At 38.8% G+C, this 22,415-nt stretch overlaps 1 protein-coding gene across 2 annotated transcripts; it reads right to left on the bottom strand.

The window, feature by feature from the left end:
* Positions 1 to 5,594: 5,594 nt before the first annotated feature.
* Positions 5,595 to 21,619, bottom strand: fam204a (family with sequence similarity 204 member A). 2 transcript variants are annotated; one of them, XM_063491469.1, is made up of 7 exons: positions 21,281 to 21,619; positions 20,896 to 20,989; positions 19,989 to 20,019; positions 19,271 to 19,376; positions 17,676 to 17,765; positions 6,749 to 6,858; positions 5,595 to 6,568 (listed from the first exon to the last, which is right to left on the bottom strand). In XM_063491469.1, the coding sequence occupies exons 1-7, from the start codon at positions 21,494 to 21,496 to the stop codon at positions 6,517 to 6,519; spliced, it is 699 nt and encodes a 232-aa protein (XP_063347539.1). In that variant the 5' UTR covers positions 21,497 to 21,619; the 3' UTR covers positions 5,595 to 6,516. The 2 variants fall into 2 exon arrangements, with proteins under 2 accessions (XP_063347539.1, XP_063347540.1); XM_063491470.1 differs by having other exon boundaries at positions 5,596 to 6,568; positions 19,271 to 19,373.
* Between the last annotated feature and the right edge of the window lie 796 nt (positions 21,620 to 22,415).

Genomic DNA, 22,415 nt, shown 5'->3' with positions numbered 1-22,415 from the left:
GACTACTCTGGTTTTGGTGCTTTAGTGAGTATTTTTCAGCAGCAGGAAGGTGTATGCAGAGTACCCAAAATATACTACAGAGTATGTTTATTGTAATGAAGGAACATTAGTGTGGCTCACTGATGTGTTTTTAATGGAGCACAGTGAAGCTCTGTGGCACAGAGGAATGAGACAGCCCTCGCTAGAAGCATTAATTCATTGTTGGCTTTGGTGTTTTTGTGGGATTTGTTATTAGCGTGCAAATTTCACCTTCAGCAAAAGTTTGGGTGAAATTTATGGAGAAAATTAAGAAGATTTCACAACATCTGTTGTGGAACAGTTCATTGGCCGTAACAGCGAGATCTCAGTAAACTGAACCCCAGATGTAAACACGTCCCTCTATTAGTTCAACACACGTTATCTTTCCACATTAATGTCAGTTTAAGATGAATAAAATCATTTGAAGCGAGATGGCCTTTTTTTTCTGAGCTCCTCAGTCAGTAGTGTTTTTTTATCCTCCCCTGCTCTCTGCACCTCATTTCTGCTGTCATGATTAAGACTGTTCTTTGCCCCGTCCATTTGAAAATGTTTAAGATAAATTAATCATATGAAGCCTCTCACATGACATAACCTCTTTAAAAGTATAATTTTACTTTCTGAATTGTTCACTCTGTTACACTTGAATCTAATAAGTCATGACTTAGACAAGTCTTGGAATAAAAAACAAGCTGTTGCTGTCATGGCCCAGCAGTTTCTATCTAAAGTAAACTCTGAGGACCGAGCCCGTGATAAGAGAGCACCACATCACCCTGTGGCGTTAATGATCGTCCGCTGTTACAACACAAAGACAGTCAAGTAGCAGATAGAGCACAGAAATAATTTAAGCAGTGCTAAGTGGTCTATTGTCATTCAAATGATAAATTATGCTTGGCAGAGGTTTTAAAGTCACTTTTACAAAGCGTTGCTATTGTTTGTGTCGAGACAAGGTTTTAACGAGTCGGAATAGAGGGAATTACTTGGGAGAGTTTGGAGTTCCTTGGGGTTTGGACGCAAATTGGTTCCCTGCTCATTGGGCCTGCCCGGACTGTTAGACAAGCCTTCAACATGACAACACTGGTGCTCATAAAACACTGCACCGATGAGACAACAGTGCATAAATGAGGATCTGGAGTCAACATGACAGCTCGGGTTAGTCTTAAAGCTAGAGGTGACGAAAAGTTAAGGTGGAATTTGCCATAATGGGGGGAAAAATCATTACTTTCACTAAAATGCACAGTGTACATTTTAGGCTATACTTGCAGTATTTTGTGAGCCATAACTCAGCTGTTATTAGCATCATTTTTTAGATTAGTATAATGGATATCTAATACAAGGAAATAATTATACCGCTTTTTTTAGTTCTACCACTAAACTGCTGTTTTACATGTTTAACAGTAAAGAGCACTTCTAAAATATGTCACTACTAAACTAAACTATACTATACTGTTCTGTTTTATTATTGGTTATGCTAGATTGCTATATGTCATGTTATATGCTATACTATGCGGTAATTTTACTACTGTATATGCTATGCTATGCATAAATGCTATCTACTAACGTCATTAGTTACACCATGCTAGTACCAGGCTGGACTCCGCACAACTGCCTAATTTCTTTGTGGCATAGATTCAGCTAGGTGCTGGTAACATGATAGCATCCTGCAGTTGCTGCCGGATGATTTGAACCTCCACCACATCCCAAACGTGCTGTGACTGAGTACAGTGACAGTGAGCACAATGAACTCATTGTCATGTTCAAGAAACCAGTTTGAGATCATTTGAGTTTTGTGACATAGCACGTTATTTTGCTGGCATCCATCAGAAGATGGGTACTCTGTGGTCATAAAGGGATGCACATGGTCAGGTAGGCTGTGGTGCTTAAGTGATGCTCAGTTGGTACTTAGGGGCCCAAAGTATGCCAAGAAAATTAGTATTCTGAAATACTAATTTTTAACTCCCATTCTGACGTCAGTTTGAACATCAGCAGGTTGTCTTGACCACGTGTACATGCCTAAATGGATTGAGTTGCTGCACAGTGATTGGCTGATTTCATTAATGGGTAGTTTAACAGGTGTACCTAATAAAGTCAGTGAATGTATGCCAGGGGTGTCAAACTCACTGTAATTCATGGGCCACATATATGTAGAATAACAATTCAACCACACATAGGCGGGACCATATATACATATATATATATATACACATACACACACACATATATATATATATATATATATATATATATATATATATATATATATATATATATATATTTTTTTTTTTTTTTTTTTTTTTTAAACAAAAACAAAACAGCTTTACTTCCATTCTTTTGGTGTAAAACATTCACATGACTTCTGTGTATAAGGGTTAACTCAGCATGAAGGGATTGCTGCTGTCTTGTGTTACTACAGTGTTACCAGTGTTAATTGATCACTAACAAGTTCAGAGTAGTTTAGAGTAGTAGTCCTCTAATCAAGCCTGTGTTTGTAATTACCTGCTGTACTGTAGGTGCGTGTTCTTCATATAGGAATTCAGCAATAAATTACCACACAAACTGGAGCTAGTGAGGCCTTTCCTGAGACAAATCAAGGTAACGTTAATTACACCATTAAATTCATTTTCTCAGTGTAAATCCCCTCCGGCTGCTTTAGATCATGCTGTATCCTTTGTTAGGTCAGTGCAAGTTATACATTAAAGGCACATTTATACACGATGACTGAAGGGGGAGTGTTGAATTACCACATGCTCACTGTTAAAATCAGACTACAATAAAAGCTTTTAACAGGTCAATATATCTGTATATGTTGCATGACATAACCTAACTGGTCAAAAACATAATTTCCTCCCCATTTTTCCAGGTACTTGCTCTGCTTAAGATGTCATTACCTCTGTTGGGACTGTTAAATGGTTCCATAAAGAAAAATGAAATATTCATTAACTTGGTTAATAATTCATTCAGATAAAATGCAATATGTGGTTTGCAGAATGAAGATGAATACGTAATGAGTGCATGCTCAGCATATTTGTGCGTGGGAATGTTTTTATTTCGCGATAGCAAAGGGAGAAAATTAATTGAAAGTTCACTTTCATTCTTTTGTTCTACAAGTCAGGCTAAATGATAAAATAGATGCTTTCGAAGCAGTTTTGAACTAAGAAACAATTAAGAGGGTGTATATGTAACCCACATAATATAGAATAGTTTTTAATTAGTGCAGAGTAAGTGCATTTAAACAGTTTTTATAAATCATAACTATTAGCCTGACCTAATTCACACACTTTGAGAGAACTGTGCAGAGAACTTTGTTCTTTGCTGCCTGAAAATTGGAACCATAACCTCTGCTTATCATGTGACACGAGGCTGCAGAATGAAACAGCGCATTGATAATTTCATGAAAAGTTTGGTCACAGCTGAAAATTTTCCAGTCGCTACTCCAGATGTCACATCCAGCCTCCTTACTCTCCCGTCCACAAACAGCGGTTAAGTGTGTGCACGCTGCCTCGGTTAACAGGAGAGTGGTGAAGTGTTCCCACACCGCCTCACTGCAGTGTAAACACCGCTCATCCAAACACTGTCAAACTAATTTCCTCACACCACAGAGGTTCATTTTGGCTTTCAGATGAATCAATTCTTCCTCTAATTATCAATTGTGACACCCATAATCACTCTAAGAGTGTAGCGCTGAATAAATGGCATGTCTTTTGTGTTATAATTCTGTGCATCTTGACAAACATGACCCATTAAACAACCCTGTGGCCTTTTTCGAGAGCGACGATTACACTAATTAAAACTGCAAAACATCTGAGAGTGCTGCCGACGTGCCAGAATTAAGCAGGTCATTAAATCAGCCAAGGAATATGTCAACATCCACGCTGTCTGTCACTCCCACTGTGTTACTTTGAGAATAAGGTGTGGGGGAAAGGGGGGGCTTGTGTGCAAGAATACAATCATAACTGACATGATATCAAATATAAAAACTGACACGTTACAGCTCTTCTGCTTTGGCTTGAGGCACAAAACAAAATAGGACATGAGGCACTAATAAACTAAAAAACAAAACACACTTTGATAATAAAGATGTAAAACTCTTGGTTTGTTTGTTTTTTTCCTTTTATGAAATGCCAAAGTTGTGTTTTGGCTCTCAGCTCCACTCCATTTGGAAACCATTAGGTTTCCAAATGGAGCTGAACTTAAAAAAAATAAAAAATGTGTGAAAAAAATCCCCCAAAAAACCGCTGCCGTTAAAATTTGATGTGAAAACAATTAACAACTCACAAACAAAGCCACCTTCCTCTGAGCTACACCGCGCTCTAGGTGTGAAGTGTTTTTCGGCGTGGCTAGCCTTTATCGGCAGCATCTCGGAGATCTCTCCTCCGAGTTAATCCTCTTCCAGCCGGCGATAGCAGCAAGCGATAGCGCCAATGTCTTGTTACCAGCAACATATGTTCCCTTTCATACAACAGCAGCTCCCCAACCATTTAATGGGATTGTTGTTGTTGAGGTTTTATTATTTTTTTTTCTTTCAAAGCCTGCTTTACACAACAGTTTTCCTAGAAGTGGTTCGACATGTGCCCAAGGAATTTGTCTCTGCGTTTCGCGACAAATCAGCCCAGGTCAGGGGCTAAGATTGGCCTCCAGTAAGAGACTACTGAAAACACCTCCTCAACATGATGGGAGAGGAAAGTGGATTTTCCAGCTTAAAAGCAGACTCATCTCTGCTCAGGGCATTATGCTGCGTTCAAAGAGATTAATAAGTGAGATGCTATTGATACGTCGCTGCGCTGCTCTTGGATCAGCACCGGTCATGTTCGCTGACATCAACTAGTTTTAAAATAAGGCTACATGAATACAAGTCCACGTACTGTGATGTTTTTTTGTTCTATAATCCTGTAGCAGCAAAAAAAGGAGGCCGGTTTTCTTGGAGCACCCTTATCTCTGGAAAGTTCTGCAATGTTTGTGAAATACGCAATAATCAGACCTGCATCCAGTAATTCCCTGTAATAAATGTCTTGCGCTTAAGCACTTATCCAAAAACTTTCAAAGACCATACATTTTTTTTGCTTCCTTCCTAATTCTGCTGCCGTTAATGAAGCATCTCTGATGTTTCCTCACTCTTCAGTCAAGATATATTTTTCATAGCATTCATCAAAGTGAAGAAATCCCATGTTGTACTTTGATGTGCTTAACACAGTTTTAACTTGTGTCTCATTACAGAGATAATTAATAGTTTAATTAGCACCAATTCCCGCCAACTGACAGCTTCTCTGACACACAGTCACGTGACATCAGAGGATACAAAACAGTTTCCTGTTTTTTTAAAGTTCACTAAGTTCTCTGAGCTCATATTTGGATTTCTTTAGCTCAGGTGTTTTGCGTCATAATGACCTAAAAACTTTTAATGCTGATGTTTTGTTAAATTTATTCCATACCGATGCAGCGAGCCTATGAGAATGCGCCTCACCAGGGGACAAAGTGTCCAAATATGTGAAATGCAAACAACTTAGGTGGATTAATTTTTAATTCTCATTACCTTGAAGCAAAGCAGTCGTTTTTTTTTTTTTTTTTCTTTTAAAGTGGTTTGGTTAAAAAAAAGAAAAAAAAAATCAAGCTTTATGACTAAAAGTAATTATCTTTCTTCGGCTTTTTATTGTGCTTGCTGGTTGCAATTAACACTTCCTGGAATCTGAATGAGCATTTCAGAAGTGTTGAGTAGCTGCGGAGGCAAGCGCTGCAGATCAAAAAAAAAAAGCAGAAGAAGAAAAAAGATCAAAGTAAGAGGGAGAGGAACGGTTTTTAGACGAGTTTACAGATGCCGAAGAGAGCTCATCACACAATGAGCAGCGAGTGTATGCTTCGAGAAACAGCGTGCGCCTCTTGTTCAGGCTCCGAAACAATAGCGAGTCTCCCAGCATGGGCGAGGGCCAGCAGCAAAGCCTCTGTTTCGAACTTCCAGTTTACGACTGCTCACAACAGTTTACAGCAGCCAAATTTCATTTTCTACTCCCAAATCCTATCGCACATTATCCTGTACATTGCATTAGAGCTCTAATCTTTCCTTTCTCTTCCCCAGAAGAAGAAAAGAGCGCCTTCATGATTAACCCACTTTACAGCAATAAATAAACGCATCATCCAGTAATGTACACCAGATTTAATTTGAAGGGGGGGGGGGGGGGGGGGGGGGGGCAATGCTCCAATCACTGAAATGTAATGGAAAATAACACAATGCAGACACCAGTGGGTGCCTTAGGAATTAATTTGAATGCTCCATCATTTTTTTCCTCCTTTTTACTCTTTGGATTGGGTTTTTTTTTTCCTCTCAGCCAACTGCTGACTTTTCTCCTCTCCCCTGCTGCTGTAAAATCTTCAAAATATACAAAAAAGTATAAGAAGAAACATGATCAGTCTGCTACACACACACACACACACACATATATATATATATATATATATATATATATATATATATATACATAAAGTCTTGTTCTTCTTCCTCCGTGTTTGTCACATGTAGCCCATGTTGCTTTTGGTTTCCCACCGCCTCTTCGCCTCAAAGCTGCAAAACAGAAAAAAAAAAAATTGAAGCCCTTATGAATACATTTTAGCCATCAACTTCAATCACACTAGCTAATTCAAGCTTCGGCGGCTCTATCTTAACTGTACTTGAACCCAGAGTGGTCGCGCATGGCAGAAATGATGGCAAACATAAACATGAGACCAGAGACAGACGTCATACCCCCAGGCTATTTGCTTCTTCCTCTTCTGCGCTGCCCTCAAAGCTTCCTCTTCCTGTTTGCCTTGCACAAAGTCACGGCAATCAGCAGCTTGAGCGATTTTCACGGCCATCTATTTGGAGGCAGACAGAGGAGAGGCTCATTAGAGAATGAAAATCAGTCTGTGGCAAGAAAAAAGCCCCTTCTGACTGATGTGTGAGGGTGGCTTCTTGTCAAAGTCTCTGCTGCATGCGATGCCTCCTCCACACCACAGCAAAACTGTCATTAAACCAAACGACACGTGAATGCCGTACAATCCTGCAGTCTAGCAAGTCTGGCAATATGTGACGTCAGGACTGAGTGCAACATATTTGACAGAATGTGACCACGAAAGCCTGCATTATATATTTCATTCAGTAGGAATAAATGCTATTTTATGTATGTGATGAACATATAATAAGATCTAACCCACCGCTTGTTCAGTATGTAAACAGTAGGTTTAAGTAATTCTCTGCAACAATACATCAGCAGCAAACACCTGCTTATTTCTATGAATGATATGTACAATATCTTACAAGTCATGAAGCATTTAAAAGAAAAAAAAAACTAAAAAATGAAGTCAATATGTGACCAACTCTTTTTAAAAGGTACATGGCAGACGGGTCTCCCCATCATCATGGAGAAAATCTGCTTCAACGTGTTCTGTTTTTATATATTATCCCAAAGCCTGCGTAGTCTGGTCTGTAGCAGGACTCGATGTTCCTGTTTTTACTGAGGATTTGAACCCTCCTTGATGTATCTGAGCAGCTAAAGCTTCTTACACACTTTCTAAATGGATGCTAAACTTGGAAGTTGGGACAACACCTGCTTAGATTAAAAAGAAAAGTGGAAAAAATATCAATATCTGCTTGTTTTCTTTGTATTTTGTCAAAGAGCAGCGAATAAAGTCACTCGGCTCTCTCACATTTTAGATGATAGATTAAATGTGACATTTTTTCTTCAAGAAAAAATGGCAAAGAATTTTTAGATGTTGTAGAGAACTAAAAGGTGAATATTATGCACAGGTCTCTAACAATATTAACAAAAAGTGTAGTTTTATTTTTTTGAACATGAGCACTGTTTCAATAAAATTCTCATCACTATATATTTGATGTATTTTAAGAGCTGTGTTTTTCAGCTTAGAGTTTACAGTCTTTCCCCCTCCATCCTCTCAGTGCTGTTTCTTTTAGATGCCTTTTTTTAATGTGCAAATGAAATACTAAACAAACAATGAGAGACAATGTCAGCTGTGCTGCCTCCCCCCCTCCACTTCAAAAATGTTGCAAAGGCGTTTTCCACTCGTCTCCAATTGTAAAAGAGACTTTTTTTTGGGAGCAATGCAGGCAGTCCCTGAAATCAGAAGTGAAGAGAATGACCGTGACTGTAAGAGGCAAACATTCAAATCCCAGGGAAGACATATGTGTGTATTGTGAAGCAGAATAATCCCAATAACCCCAGTCACACAGAAGCACAGGAAACAAAGGGAAAAATCCTGCCCCCTCTTTCACTCCTGAGATAGGTTTATTATTCAAGCAAAGGCAAACTTTGATAAACAACTTGGAACAATTTCACCAAACCTTTGGGTAATTCTTTGTAATATTCAGAGTACAATCAAGGGGGAAAGAAAGTCTTAAGGTAATGAAGAAATGTGCCACCACTGCGCCACTTGAAAAAAAAAAAAGACCTGCTGGAAAAAAATGTTTCAATTATAATTAAGTGGGATAAACTTTATTAGAAAGACTGAAACTAAAATATCTCCTAATGCATGCTGGGATTAAGCAGGTCAGAGCGAGCAGGCAGGAAAAATTAAACTCTAAAGGCTTTTTATCACCATATTTCAGGAACCAAGGGTGTAAAATGTTCTAATTTGGGATACATTAAAAGCCATAAAGGTCTTTCAAAAAGATTAATGGTACTTTGCTTGGATTTAAGATAAGGGCTCCGGCTGGCTGCAAGTACTGGGCTCCGGCTGGGCCCTCAAGGCATTCATCTATACAGTCACTGGAAGATTTGCGAGAGCGTCTGCATAACCTGAAGCGTACATACTATGACAGTTCTCCAGTTCTTTGCCATTTTTATAGGTTTTAAATTCCTCAAATCATGTTTTCTCCTCTTTTCTCCTCCCCTCTCCTCTTTAAGAGAGTTATAACGAAGGAGGGGGGACGGTTGCTCAAACATTTGCAGTAGATTTGCGAGCAGATAAAACCACTTCAGGGTGTTCCCTGCTTCTTGGCAGAGCAGCGTAGGTGCTAAATGCTTCTGAGTGGCTCTGATGCATGCTGAGATTATAAACCACACATTTATTAAATTGTTGACAAATCTGAGAACAGCTCTTGCTCTCTGTGTTTGTAAAGGGAAAAAAAAGAAACCCACACTGGCTCATTCTGGGAGCAAATCAAACGAAACTGCATGATGCTAAATGGTTTCATTTGGAGATTTACTGACAGAGCTTTTTCTTTTTGCCTACACGAGGATTACCCACATTAACCTGCTCTCCTGTGGGGTTGCATTTGAAATGCAAAAGGTCTTGAAAACACGCCTTCCTGAACATTCCAAAAGCAAAATTAAAACCCACTTCCATGGCCCTCATTTCCCCCTCTTTTAAATTCACAACACAGCTTTTACTACATTTAAAGCACTGAAGGTCTTTAATATTTTCCCTGTTTCTTTTCTTTTTTTTTTATCTGTTTAGTCTACACTCTCTGATTGTCTTTACTGGGGCTCAACATTAATGTCAACCAAGTTACCTAGGAGACAGAACAGATCAAAGAGACAAAAAAAAAAAAACCCTCAAATGTCTGATTAATCAAGCCTGCAAACAGCTTATTTCTTTTAGCCTGCATGCAAGTATGAAAATGAGATTCCGAGAGCAGTACATTGTGCAGATTTGTTCATTCTTATCTGAACAAAGCCAGCGGCAGCTTATTTCATGGATCACTGGCACTGTCAGCGCTGTGGCGCCGAGCAGGTGACGGCTCCTCTTTCTGTGGCGAGAACAAAATTAGCAAAAAGTCGGCACAAATTAGCCTCTCATATTTTCAGTAATATGACATTATTTTTCATTTACTTTTTTGATCCACTTTTCAGGATTTTTTCCTCCCCCCTCCCCTTGCGTGCATCTTAGTGCCAAATCCTTTCACATCAGAGGCTGGGGAAAAATAAGAATGGAAGTACAAAGCGGGAATAAAGGCAGGAGACAGGAAAACCTCCTGCATTCTTTGTTTATGTGGCTCCTAAAAGGCAATTCTTCCCACTCCACCACATATTAATGTACAATTAAATGTCCATCACATGCATGTTTCCCGTGCCTCATTTCTCTCTCCCTCTCTCTCCTGTGTGGCCTGTGTGCAGCCCTGCTAAAAACAAGGTTTATTCAGAGGATTAATTCTCTGACCTTTGGAAGATTTGAAGGCAAAAAAATTCAGCCTGCACAATGCTGGCACTGCAGCAGCAGCAGCAGCAGCTTAAGGCCACTAGGAGGGTTAAGTCAATAGTGCCGTTTTCTGTTCATCCATGTTTGGGTCGTCATGGAGATTCAAGCAGAGACCCAAACATGGGGCCTTGATACAAAAAATAAATATGTCAAAATTTGCATTGCGTGTGTGGAAATCACGCACAAAGTTGCTCATAATAACGCTTTCACACTTTGTTTTCATTTGGGTGCCTGTTTTACATTGCGTCCCTCCTTTTGTAGCACAGGGATCATAAAAACACTGTGGCAATTAACCAGCCAGTGCAAAAAGACAATAGCTGAATGGGAGATGAGAAAAATACGTCTCCATGTGGATAAAGTGTTAAAGCTCCTATTAACAATATGAAATAAATGATGGCTTTAAGGAAGAAATGGCCTTAAATCCATTCATAAATTTCCTATCCAGGAAGCCTCTTCCAATTAAAACGTGTGAGAGGTGGATTAACAAGGGCTATATGGCTTTGCCTCACTAAATCACCTCCCCGAGCTGCTCTGCTGCATTTGACGTGTAAACGATTAATGACCAGCCTAATTCCCTTATCACACTACCTTAATGCCTAAATAATGTGGCCTTAGTCAACTTTGGAAAGCAGGGCTATATAAGAAAGGAATGAATATCAGATTAGGCAGCTTGTGTGTTATTTCAGCATAATTTCTTAGGACTGAGGTGGAGGGGGGAAGAAATACGTGTCTCTGGCTGCTAAGCCTCAGTGTTGCAGCAGGACAGGGAAGGTCAAAAGATCGAGGGGGTCAATCAGCACCACCCATATCGTATTCAAAAGAAAAGATTTTACGAGATTTTATTCAGTTAGTCCGTTATTTAAATCTCCAAGGTGAAACAAGGCTGAGGTAAAAACAAAAAATCCGACCCTACAATCACCTGGTGTGTCCAATAAAAGGAATCAGAGGTGCTCTCTTGCTGCTGTTTTTATTATCAAGTCATCTACAGATTATTTGCATGATTCACAGTAAGTCTAACTTGTACTAGGCCTTTGGAGGGCCAGGTCAACACCCAATGATAGTCCGTTTATTGTTACAGAACACAAAGAAAAAGATACTGTCATTATTTCTGAAAAAACTCAAAGTGATACAAAGTGACTTACACAAACTAAGATTTTTTTTTAATTTCAATATAAGAAATCAAATTTTACACAAGGAAATATAGCTTTTTATTATTAAAAATGCATTGAGTCTTTGCTCTACAGCTGCACTTTGTTAAAAAGGATAAATTTGTTCATACCTGCTGGTTTGTCTCCTGAAACAAATGATTATTTTGTTGATGTAAAAGACTGTTTTGTCCATCAGTTGTCTTCAAATTGATTTCGTCCAACATAAAGCCAAAGGGCTGCTTATTGTACATACTGCTGAGCAGTTTAATCTATCAATACATTAGATTTTATAAAAAGAAGTAGTGCGATGTGGAATTAGTTTCCACCAATAAAAGATGTTTTGGCCATTTTTTGTTATTTGAGGTTTTCATTTACTTAGTTCAGAAAAACTCTGTGGTGAAGCCAGACTATAAAGTTGAAGGAAATTAAAATAATAGAGTAAAATATCTCAATTTTTTTAATGTAAGCAGAATATGTTGTTACTGTTCTCCAACGGCAAATAAAGTAATTGTGTAATGGACAAATTGCCATAGCTTTTCTTAGGAGTTTAATAGTGATCGGAGAAAAGGTAAATCACTGATTGTCAATGTCTAATAATGAAGGATAAACAATTACAATGTCTCACTGTTTTCATTATAATGCAGTCGGAATATCATAGCACGCACCTTCATGCTGTTATATTCCCACTACAGTGTCAGTTTTCTTTGGGGCAGCCTCATTAGAGCTTTTTGTCATCTTGCCTCCTCTTTGACAAACAGAATTACACGGAAAGCTAAAAACAATGGTACTTGAGGGAAGGCACAGGAGAATAGCAATGTCTCCATTTCCTTTTCTAGTAATCTGATCCTAGATACATACAACATGTCATCTTTAGGGAATAGACAAAAAAAAAAATCTCTGAAAGTTCGTCTGCTTTGTGCCATTCCATTATCTCGCCTCCTCTGAGTAGGGTAGGCTTATTAGCAAGCTTTGAACTCACACTTACAATAATATGCCATCAACAGTTTTATAAGCTAATTAGAAAAAAAACTGTTTAATTAATGAGTGACTGGCAATAAAATGGCAATCATGAAAAAAGAAACCAAGGGTGCTAAGCTTCCACTACCACCAATTAAGGCCTAATTACAAACAAATTATATATGTGTTTTGCTGTGGGCTTTAATTTAAAAAAAAATGGCTTTAATTAAAAGAGAAAACATGCTAATTAATTAAACAGCACACAAATCTACATTGAAAAGTATGCTTTGTCTATCAAGTAATTAATGAAATACAATAATCCAAATGAGATTCCCAGGCATTTGATAAAAGCTTAGTACCCATTTCAAAATCCATTTCAAAATTAATGGGCGAAAATTTAATGTGAGTCATCCAGAGATACAATAAAAGTTCATTCAGTGATAAATTGCTTATGCTGAAGGAAAAATGAACAAAGAGGAGAGTTTCCCTGAACTCTCTGCGAGGTGGCCTGGGGGGGCTCGCAGGGGAGACGGAGTCAGACTCCTTCTCTGATGTGGGGCGGGGAAAGTCAGAATCTGATAAAGCCTACTTTCCACAAAAGCACCGCTCATTAATTTTTTGATTACAAACACAGGGCATGGCGGGGGGAAGGTGGCGAGAAGAAAAAAGGTGTTAAATAACATAAATATCATGAAACACTCTTAGTTCAGCTCTTTGTTTCAACTAAGCCACCATGTCTCCTCTGACAAAATGCCGCGCCACCTTTGTTTCACAGCGTTTAAGCGAGGCTTTCCAAAGGGTAGATTTCAAGGACAGTGGGGCTTTTCCTTTCAGCAGCTGCACTATTGAAATGCAAGCTAGAACATAATGAGGGATATTATAACCATCCGCATGTTCAAAAGCTACAGAAACTATAAATGGCTCCGGTTAATACATATTCATATGGCTAATTACAATACGATCTATTAGGAGGGACTCATTTTTAAACAGTTTGGATGTAGCACGTTATTATTGCTCAAAGTGGCATAACAAGAAAGCTCCACGACAAAAGGTCAATCCGGACTACATGTAGCAGTTCTCATTATTAAAGCTACAAGCTATCACTGTAAGGGTGATGTACAGCATGGAAGGTATTTGCTTACAGCTTCTGATAGACGAGGATAATATACAGTGAAACTGCCTAAAAATTTCAACGCCAGCAATGCCTGAGAAAGAGGACGCCCGATTGATATCAGCTATTTGCCAATCCATCTGTAACAGCATTTATAATAGCAGATTAATTCAAATCTGAAAAGTAAAGAAGATAAAGAAACACCATTCAACCATATTCTGAGTGTTGATGTTTCACATTTTTTCCACCTAGAGGGCACTCTGCATCTTCCCTGTTGGGAACACACATATCGGGAAGAGTGTAAACCCTAACAATTGTAATTACACATAACAAATGTTAAGGAAATCTGTTTATGTTTTTTTATACCAGAATATATCAGAATATCTGATTAAATCACCAAATACCAGTATAGGTCTTAAAAGTTCCATGCCGGTCAGCCTCTAGTCTAAAACATACTGGGTCGTGCATAGTTTGTTGTTGTTGGTGGTTTTTCTGTTGCAGGGCATAGGCTGAAAAGAAAAACTGTCTTTTAAAACACCTTCTTTGTACTTGTGGCCATGTACATGGGGCTGCTTCCATCCTGATGGTGAGGCCAGCAGCAATGCAACATAGTTTTTTATTTTTCATATCCTTAAGCTCCTGGAAGTCATGAAATGGACCCGACATCCATGTTTGTGGCAGACTACAGAGAGTTTCTGTTTTGAAATGTTAATGCCACTCTAATAACTGTGATGACAGCCATGGGGGAACCATAAGCTCTAACACAACATGATGGTCTTTTGTAAAGAAATATACCCACTTACTGTATATGAAGCAAATGTACGGATACATTCAAAAACAGATCAGTGGCTCTGTTTAATAAAATAGATATTTTTTTCATGTTGATTGAAGTACTACAATGAGAATGTGGATTAGTGCAGCAAAGAAAGTAGTTTACATTAGTGTCCAATTTAGAGTACAGTCATTATAGAATAAGTACTCATTGTTCCGAAAATTGCATGGTTCTAATAACCCTTCAAAAGACTTAGAATAATTTGTAATAGTAAGCTGGCTACATGTCGAGAGGTGTGCCTGTCTCTCAACCAATGACAAGCAGCATAGGTTCCAGGCTCCCACCCCTGCGGCCCTGAATTGAATCGTTAACAAGTAGGGTGGATAGAAAAGATGGATGGATGGATATAAGATTTTTGAGTGTGATAACCTGGTATCTAGGTAGCTTAAATCATATTTATTTAGATATTGAAAGCACCTTATCATGGTGTCCCACAGGGATCAATCGTTGGTCCACTGCTCTTCCTGTTACAGGTAAATCACAATCACACAAATTCCGGAAGTAATTTTGAATGTTTTGTGTGACGCTGATGATTTAATGGATGATTTAAGCTTTTGGGGGGTTTTGTCAACAGGTCAGACTCAAATCTGGGCCGCTGCAGTCTGACCATGTGAGCTAAAGTGGCACCCAGTCAAAAAGTAGTTAGATGTAGAAATTGAGTAGATTTCAGTACCTTATAGTCGTGTGAAAAAGTAAGTATAACCCTTTGATTGCTTTGGTTTTATTGCATTTGATCCTGTTTGATACAGTGACTACAGATAAACATAAGATAACATAAGATTTTCTTTACTACTTATCAGTTATAATCTTTTCATACTAGCTCATTTACCAGGAACAGAAAAATCAATCTGCTAAATATGAGCTGCTGGATGCTATCAGGCCTCATGACATGCTTTGAGCCGTTTATAGTGTATGTGTCTGTCACTTCTTGTTATGCTAATTACAGAATTAATTAGCCCATACGCAGCTTGCTGCAGAGTAAAATAATGTGCAGTAATCAAAGGATGGAGACCAAGTCTTAATTGGAGGACTTGCACCTTTTAATCTACTGAACTATTAAGACTACTTTAGAGGCAAGGAGATTTTTACATTGTTTTGTGTCTTCTAAAGCATGTGAAAAGAAATCTAAATGTGCTGAGGAGGATCAACAGGCATCTTTATGAGAAAAGAAACTATCTGTATAATTTATTAAACTACATTAGGAAGCTTTGGAAATGCACTGTAGACAATAATAAACATTTCTGTAGAGGGGTAATATGTTTATTTAAAAATCCGAGCATGTCTTCACGAATTAATCTAAAAACAAAGGCTTTCAGCTTTGAAACATATTTAAAAACTGTAATGAGAATAAAAACCCACAACCTGCAATATCCAAGCCGCGTGTCTTAGAAGTTTGACAGATGAAAGAAAACATATCTCAGAATTTATAAGGAGCCTTCAAAACAGGGTTTTACCAAATTGTTTTAATGTTTAGATTAAAAAAACGAAAGAAAGGAAGTAGAGCAAATGGAAATCATTAATTGATTTGTGGGAGCTCAAAACAGCAGAAACAAACATTTCCGTCTTACAAAAGAGGGGATTCTGACAGCAAGCTCTCTATCTTTCTTCTATTTCCCTTTGCTTTGAGGAGATAAGTGGGAATGCATTAGATTGAGGATGAAAATACTCTGAAACATTGTCATCCAACATGTACCAGCATTTTCTTTACAAAACAATGCCTAGAGGGACAAACAGGCCTCTTTAGTTCTTCACAGCTGTCGGAATGCTTTTGCATTTTTCGCGAAGAAAACCTGTTCCTATTCTTCGAGTGAAAAGCCTGCCACAATCATGTCAGGATGTTATGACCGTAAACAAATTAAACATCTAAGCAATTCCGTGCCAAATGAGCCACTCAATTATAACCTTGAAATTGATTCTGGCCACAGCGGAGATTATTGATCCTCTAAATGTTTGTCACAGTGCTCCTGTCAACGTGAACAGGAAAGCGGTAAACAAACACTCTGGCCCTAAATGCTATCTGAATTACAGGCTGCATTAATATACACTATAATCCTCTATAACTGATTCAGAATCCCTTAAACTTTCTGGCTTTTAGCTTCCATTTCTCTCCCATTTTTTTTTCTTTTTTTACTATGAGCAGGACTGCTTGTCTTTGTATTTGAAAGAAAACCTGTACAACTTTGCATCAGCTAGCATTTAGGGATTTAAAAATAGTCAAATCTATACTCTCTTGAAATGAAGTTATCACTGCCTAACAATGAATTGCGGCTGCCAAACTGCTGTCAGGTCCCATCACGGCTCTGGCAAGACACAAGGCAGGTGCCAGGGAGGCGAGAACCTCAGCTCAGGCTAAAACCAATCCACCAGCGCTCTAAGAGGCTTTCTGAAAGTACAGCACAGGTGCCACTCACAAGAGCTTTCATTTAACTCCCTCATATTCGATCACTCTGCTCGCAGTTAGAATGGAAATATGAAAGGGCTCTAATGCTTGCACACCAATGTCTATTACACAATGGAGATACTGGGTCACAAATGTAATGCTCACACAATTAGCACAGTTGCTATTTTCATTTAGAAACCTCCTTATCCATTCAAGAGGTTCTGGTTGCAATTTGTTTTTCGATTACTTGCTTTAAATCGAATCATATCCAGATTTTTTTTAACGAAAGAAATCACATCATTTGCACCTCCTGTGTTTCTTCTCCACAGCAAAGCCAGTAATGGCTCTAGCTGCTGTCCACTACGTGAAGATGAGGGTAAAAGTTACATTTTTGAACACGACGTTTAAATAACTTTAATTTTTCTGTTGAGCAGCGTTAAATGGACGGCCCCTCCCACCTTATAACTCCAAATTGAAATCCTCAGATGCCAGGAAAACCTGAGCCTGTTCCATCTTTTTGTTGCCACTATTACAAAATGAAAATGCTCATGCGACGCTGTAAGCAAAATGCATCATAAAACAAAGAAGTTTAACTTTGATGCTCCGGCAGAGAAGTAACGCTGCAGCTGTATGTCTTTTTAACCACAATTATGTGTGTGTGGGCTACATTTTATGCTAAATTAGTTTCAAACCACTTGATCCTTGATGCCTGCCAAGGCGGTTAGTTACAAAACTTCAGGCACTGCATTTAGGGACATGTACACTTCAAAGGTATGAAACTCTTACCTGGAGAATGATTTAACAGTTGGCTTGAAAGCAATGTACCCTTCATTAAAAAGCAGAGCCAAAAGTCCTTTAGACACTGCCGCACTTCAAAACTAAGGGGAGGGCTTTCCATTAACTCAATGGAAAAGAGCTGCAGGACTGAATGGTGGATGTCTGCGTGTGTTTTTGTTCCTCTATGTCTTTGCAGCAGAAATGGCCACGGATCCATTAGCCTGATTTGTCACAGCGGGAGCACCCCAAAGATCTCTTATCAGCACAACGTACCTCTCGAGTGGCGAGTCTGTCGCTCATCTCCTCCGCCTTTGCAATGTCCCCTTCAGCTATGGCCCTCTCTATGCTCTTTTCTAGGCCGGACTGCAGAAGAGGGGAAAAAAAATCAGTTTTTTTTTTTTTTGAAATAGGGGTAGAGAAAAAAAAAAATCAAAGAGTAACTTCAAAAGTCCCCAGGGCCTTATTTTTAATATGATTGCCATTACTACAAATATGTAGATTTCGCTTCACAAATGAAAACCTTTTTGATTGGATATTAGTGGGGAAATCTTAGAAATGCTACAGGAGATTACCAAACATAAATGTGACTCTTTAATTACACATTTCCATTACAGGCCTAAGCAGAGGGGGGTGCCGAGAAGCCCCCGGTCACTGATGGCAAGGCAGTTCTGCTGTGATGAGACTATCTCAGCGAGCCGAGTACCAGATTTCTTCAGCCCCCCCAAATTTCATCATGGCGGAAAAAAAAGATACACTGGAAAGAAACTGCAATTATTAATGTGTCCCCTCTGATGTATTGTTGACTCACTGTAAAAGTACAGTAAAGTAAACATCAAGTTTTAAAACGCAGAATTATTTTTTCTCTGTAAGTCTGATTGGTCAGCTCTGATTTAGTGTGCTCATTACAGTTCAATGTCCTGAACGTACCCGATCCGACTCGTGAACTCAGTTATCACCGGGAGTTTCTCACAAGCAGAACTCAAACGGACAGACGATCATCGTTTATGCTGTGAACTGTGTTTAAGGTTAGGGTTTGGAAAAGCTGTTGCCAGATAAATAATCACATCTGGCAACTGTGATATAGTTTTTCCTCAATTACCTCACTTCAAATTGTTTGAAAGACTTGCCAGACTCGAAATAATATATTAATTACAAGGATCTGCATTTGAGTGATGAAAGAGAACCTCATTATGATAATGTGGCAAGTTCTGTTACATCCAGCTTGGCACCCCATTCAAAACGAGGCTAAATTCATAAAAAAAAGAAAAAACCCTCAATTTTATGCTGCTGAGATAAATTAAGCACAAAATACTCCAAAATAATCATTAAAGGGATTTCACATTGAAATTAGAACAGTTCCCATTCATTGGGTCACTCGTAATGTTCATCAAGCTTGCAAATATTTTTGCTTCATTAGCAATTTGCAATCGTTTTGCATTAAAGGTTTGGTCATCTTTAAGAGCTGAAATGCACTCAAATGGAAGAAAGTTCAGTTTTACATTTTTGTCTTTGTTCCAGCTGCACTCACAGAGGCTCTAACCATCTCATCTTCTGCCAAGCAACACTTAGATTTTCAGTCTTTTTGCAGGGGAAGAAAAAAATCCTACATCTCACTTGAATCTTAACCACGCTAGAAAGCAGATTCACCCTAATCTTATCACTAAACGTAGCTGAGCATAATCCCCAATGTACTTCTCAGTGTCAGGTTCAGTTATTATAAAGGTTCCCCTAATCCACATGTCATATCACGTAAAACAATGAGACGGTACAGTGGCAACGAAACACAAAGGATGTGAAGGTGTTTCTAACAGCTAAGACAGACACAGTATTAAACCTCAGAAGATAAGTTGGAAGGCAGTCTTTGTTACCTTCGGAGGGGGTTTGGAACATGAGGGGGGATGAAATCGATCATTTACACCAAAATACTGCTTAAGCTCATCCCAGTGCTTCTCCCACTCCTCTTGACGCTCTCTGCTGACAGAGAAAATGTCTGTTAATGCTCATGTAGACCAGCATTGCAATAAGACATATTTAGTGTCCATCTTTTAATTAACTTGGCTGTATTTCTTTTGTTACCCTTCTAATCAGATATATGTGTTTTTCATACTTTCTGGCGACAGAATTTTGTAAGGAATTTGCTGATGTACTGGTTAATGATGGGAACTTGATAATACAGATGATTCAACAATTAATTGCTTAACTATCATTAAGAGCATTTTGTGTGTGTTTAAGAGAGGTCCCATACTATACTGTGCACTGCAAAACAAGCATTTACTAAAGCATACTACAGGTTAGGGAGCCACTACATCCTGTTAATGTGAATATGACAACTTGCTACCATTATGTGGAAAGTGGAAAGTTTTCCTTTTTGTGTCTTAGTGTGAATCAGGCACAATATTGGTCCCAGATGCTAAACAGTGCTGCATTCAAAAGTTTTAGTTTCTCTTGAAGACGGCACTTTTAACAGCCCATTTACTGCTGGTATTCGCAACATGTACAGCTCGTATGGATAGTTTGACAAACAGGAGAGGAAACATCCTTCACTTTACCTGACTATTCATAGTCTGTAATGTTGTGTAACAGTACCTTGTTTCTGCAGGTTCCCCACTTTCTGCTCCTGTGAAATTACACAAAAAAAACCAAGTTAATGATAAGTAGGTTTCTTCTGTACGAGTCTGCCTGTCAAGTTCACTTTACATCAACGGCCATGTACAGTCCACTTTGATCTTAACTGGGCCAAACCAGTGAAATTCCCCTTTATGTAGCAGTTTAACTGCATATTCAATACCTGAGCTATCTCAATATAAGAAAAAGAAGTGCAATTTCAACATAGTGCAATTACACTGTCGTTTAATTGTTTAACATCATTACATTGGGGGAGTATGAATGGTTTCGGGAGAAGTCTTTATCAGTAGACCAAGCTGTAAAAATGTATGAAAATATAGTTAACAGTCCCCCCAAAAATGTATATCTTCCTTGAGATTTTCCAAAGACATCCATTAGGCTGGACTGGAATCTTTGTCTGGCCCCCGGGCCCTATGTTTGGCACCCCTGATATTACTTCAGTTGTTAACTAGACCATGTGTACCAATAAGTTGCTCGACTACCTTTAAGGTAAGTTTCTATCAAATACAAAGGTTTATTTTCTTACAAATTGACCAATATTTTGTCCACTGAAAAAATGTGCAAACAATTAGAGCCTGACTGATGAACTAGTTGGCCAATATTATCAACCAATCTATCACTAGCCTATCACAAATATATCAGTATTATAAATACATTTTGCTATAAAAGGTGCTTATTTTATAAACACTGTCTTTACACAGTATGTCCAGCAGAGCTACTCAAGTTTCACTTCTTCCAAAACGCTCTGCAGTATCTGCAACACCTGCAGCAGAGCAGAGTAAGGTACTAATAGTGACCAATATATTGATATTGGAACTACTGAACTCTTCAAAAACTCCTCCATCTGTTGGATGTAGAACTACATTACCTTTCTTTCGCTTTCTTCTTTTCCTTTTTCTTCTGTCTTCTGTGACCTTTAATATCCTTATATCATCTTTCTTCCTCCGCAGATCCTGGAATTTCTTAAAGACACATACAAAGTGAATGCAGCATCACTACTTTTGATTCTTTTCTGCTGCAGCTGTACAGATGTGACATATGAAGAGGGCTTCAAAACCCTGCTTTTCTCACTTCAGATGAACCGTTAGCTCAAGTCTGAGCTGGGCTGGGGGTACTGCAGCAATAGTAAATGTAAACTTAGAGATAGTTAGCGTGAAGCTAACTTTCAGAGTTAGCTTCATTTATACAGGCATCACTAAAACCAAAGAGGTTAGCCTGTACCTAGAATGAAAAATAAGATCAATACGACATACTTGCCACATTTCTTGGGATATGCCAGGCATACTGCATGTCGGAGAGTCACTGTCTGCAGTGTGAGTCGATTGTGACTCCTCCAGCGAGCATGTGTTTTTAGCAGAGCCCTTTTCAAATTGCCTCTTCTCGTCTTCTAAATCACTCGGCTTGTCTTCCTCGTCATCTGAACTGAGGTCGTCTTCGGTTAAACCACTGGGCAGGAGTCCGCTGTACATAACGAATCAGTAGATTATATTCAGCATATAGGGTAATTTATGATTGCACTGTATTTTAAACGGTCCGTAATAGGTAAACTACAGATTTCCACAACAGTTGTTAGGATCGACTGTCATTTCCGGGTAAACACTGCGACGCTGCATGCTAAACGGCACCTATTGGCTGATCGCAAACAGCGCTGAGCACAACGTCCAATCAGCGCTGTTGCTAAACAGTGGCGCACGAGGACTAAAAGCAACCTCTTATTGGCTGTATTGGTAGGAACAACTTTTAAGAAGTTCAGGTTTTATTTAACATATTCCTTAATATTTTCCTAGTATTCGGGTAAGGAGGTATTTTAGCTCCGAAGGAGCTCAAGCTTTACAGAAAAGTGAAACAGCTGCTGGACCGTTTCTAATTGAGGTGAGCCGGGCTACTGACAGGTCCGTGAATTACCAGGAATCATTCAAATGTTAACCTATATTTGTGTTATGTTCTCTGTGAGATAAGCTTCATTCTCTGACCAATAGTTCGCAATTTGCTTAAAGTGCTTTGGGCATTACATTATTATTAGAATGATTAGCATGCAAATCTTGTATAGCCCCCGGCACTGGCAGAGGCATCTAGCCTTAAATTGCTCTTTCACACTCATTCTCATTAGACTCTCTTTGGTTGCATCTTATTGCAAGGCCCATAATATACATAAATTACAGCCTGCATTTTCTGTGCTATGCAAGTGTAGCATAATGGCGAAGACCAGTGACACTGATGTGTATGTAAAACGGCCTAAAACCAGTGCTCAGGTAAGCCAGACATTAAAAGGGAAGCACACCTTAAGTTTAAACATAAGTATTGCTGTACTGGAGGAGAGTTACAGGACCTCCGTTTTTCTTTCTTCAGTCTATTACCTCAAACTTCAAATGTTTATAAGCCACACAT

The sequence above is a fragment of the Pelmatolapia mariae genome, linkage group LG13 (genome assembly GCF_036321145.2).
Source record: "Pelmatolapia mariae isolate MD_Pm_ZW linkage group LG13, Pm_UMD_F_2, whole genome shotgun sequence".
Taxonomy (NCBI): Eukaryota; Metazoa; Chordata; class Actinopteri; order Cichliformes; family Cichlidae; genus Pelmatolapia; species Pelmatolapia mariae.
This window is presented reverse-complemented; position numbering and strand designations above follow the sequence as displayed.

Coding starts and splice junctions, on each gene's coding strand:
- fam204a (XM_063491469.1), bottom strand. CDS start 21,496: ATGTACAGCGGACTCCTGCCCAGTGGTTTAACCGAAGACGACCTCAGT. Junction 20,990..21,280: donor TATCCCAAGAAATGTGGCAA/GTATGTCGTATT, acceptor TGTGTCTTTAAG/AAATTCCAGGATCTGCGGAG. Junction 6,569..6,748: donor AAGAAGCAAATAGCCTGGGG/GTATGACGTCTG, acceptor TCTGTTTTGCAG/CTTTGAGGCGAAGAGGCGGT.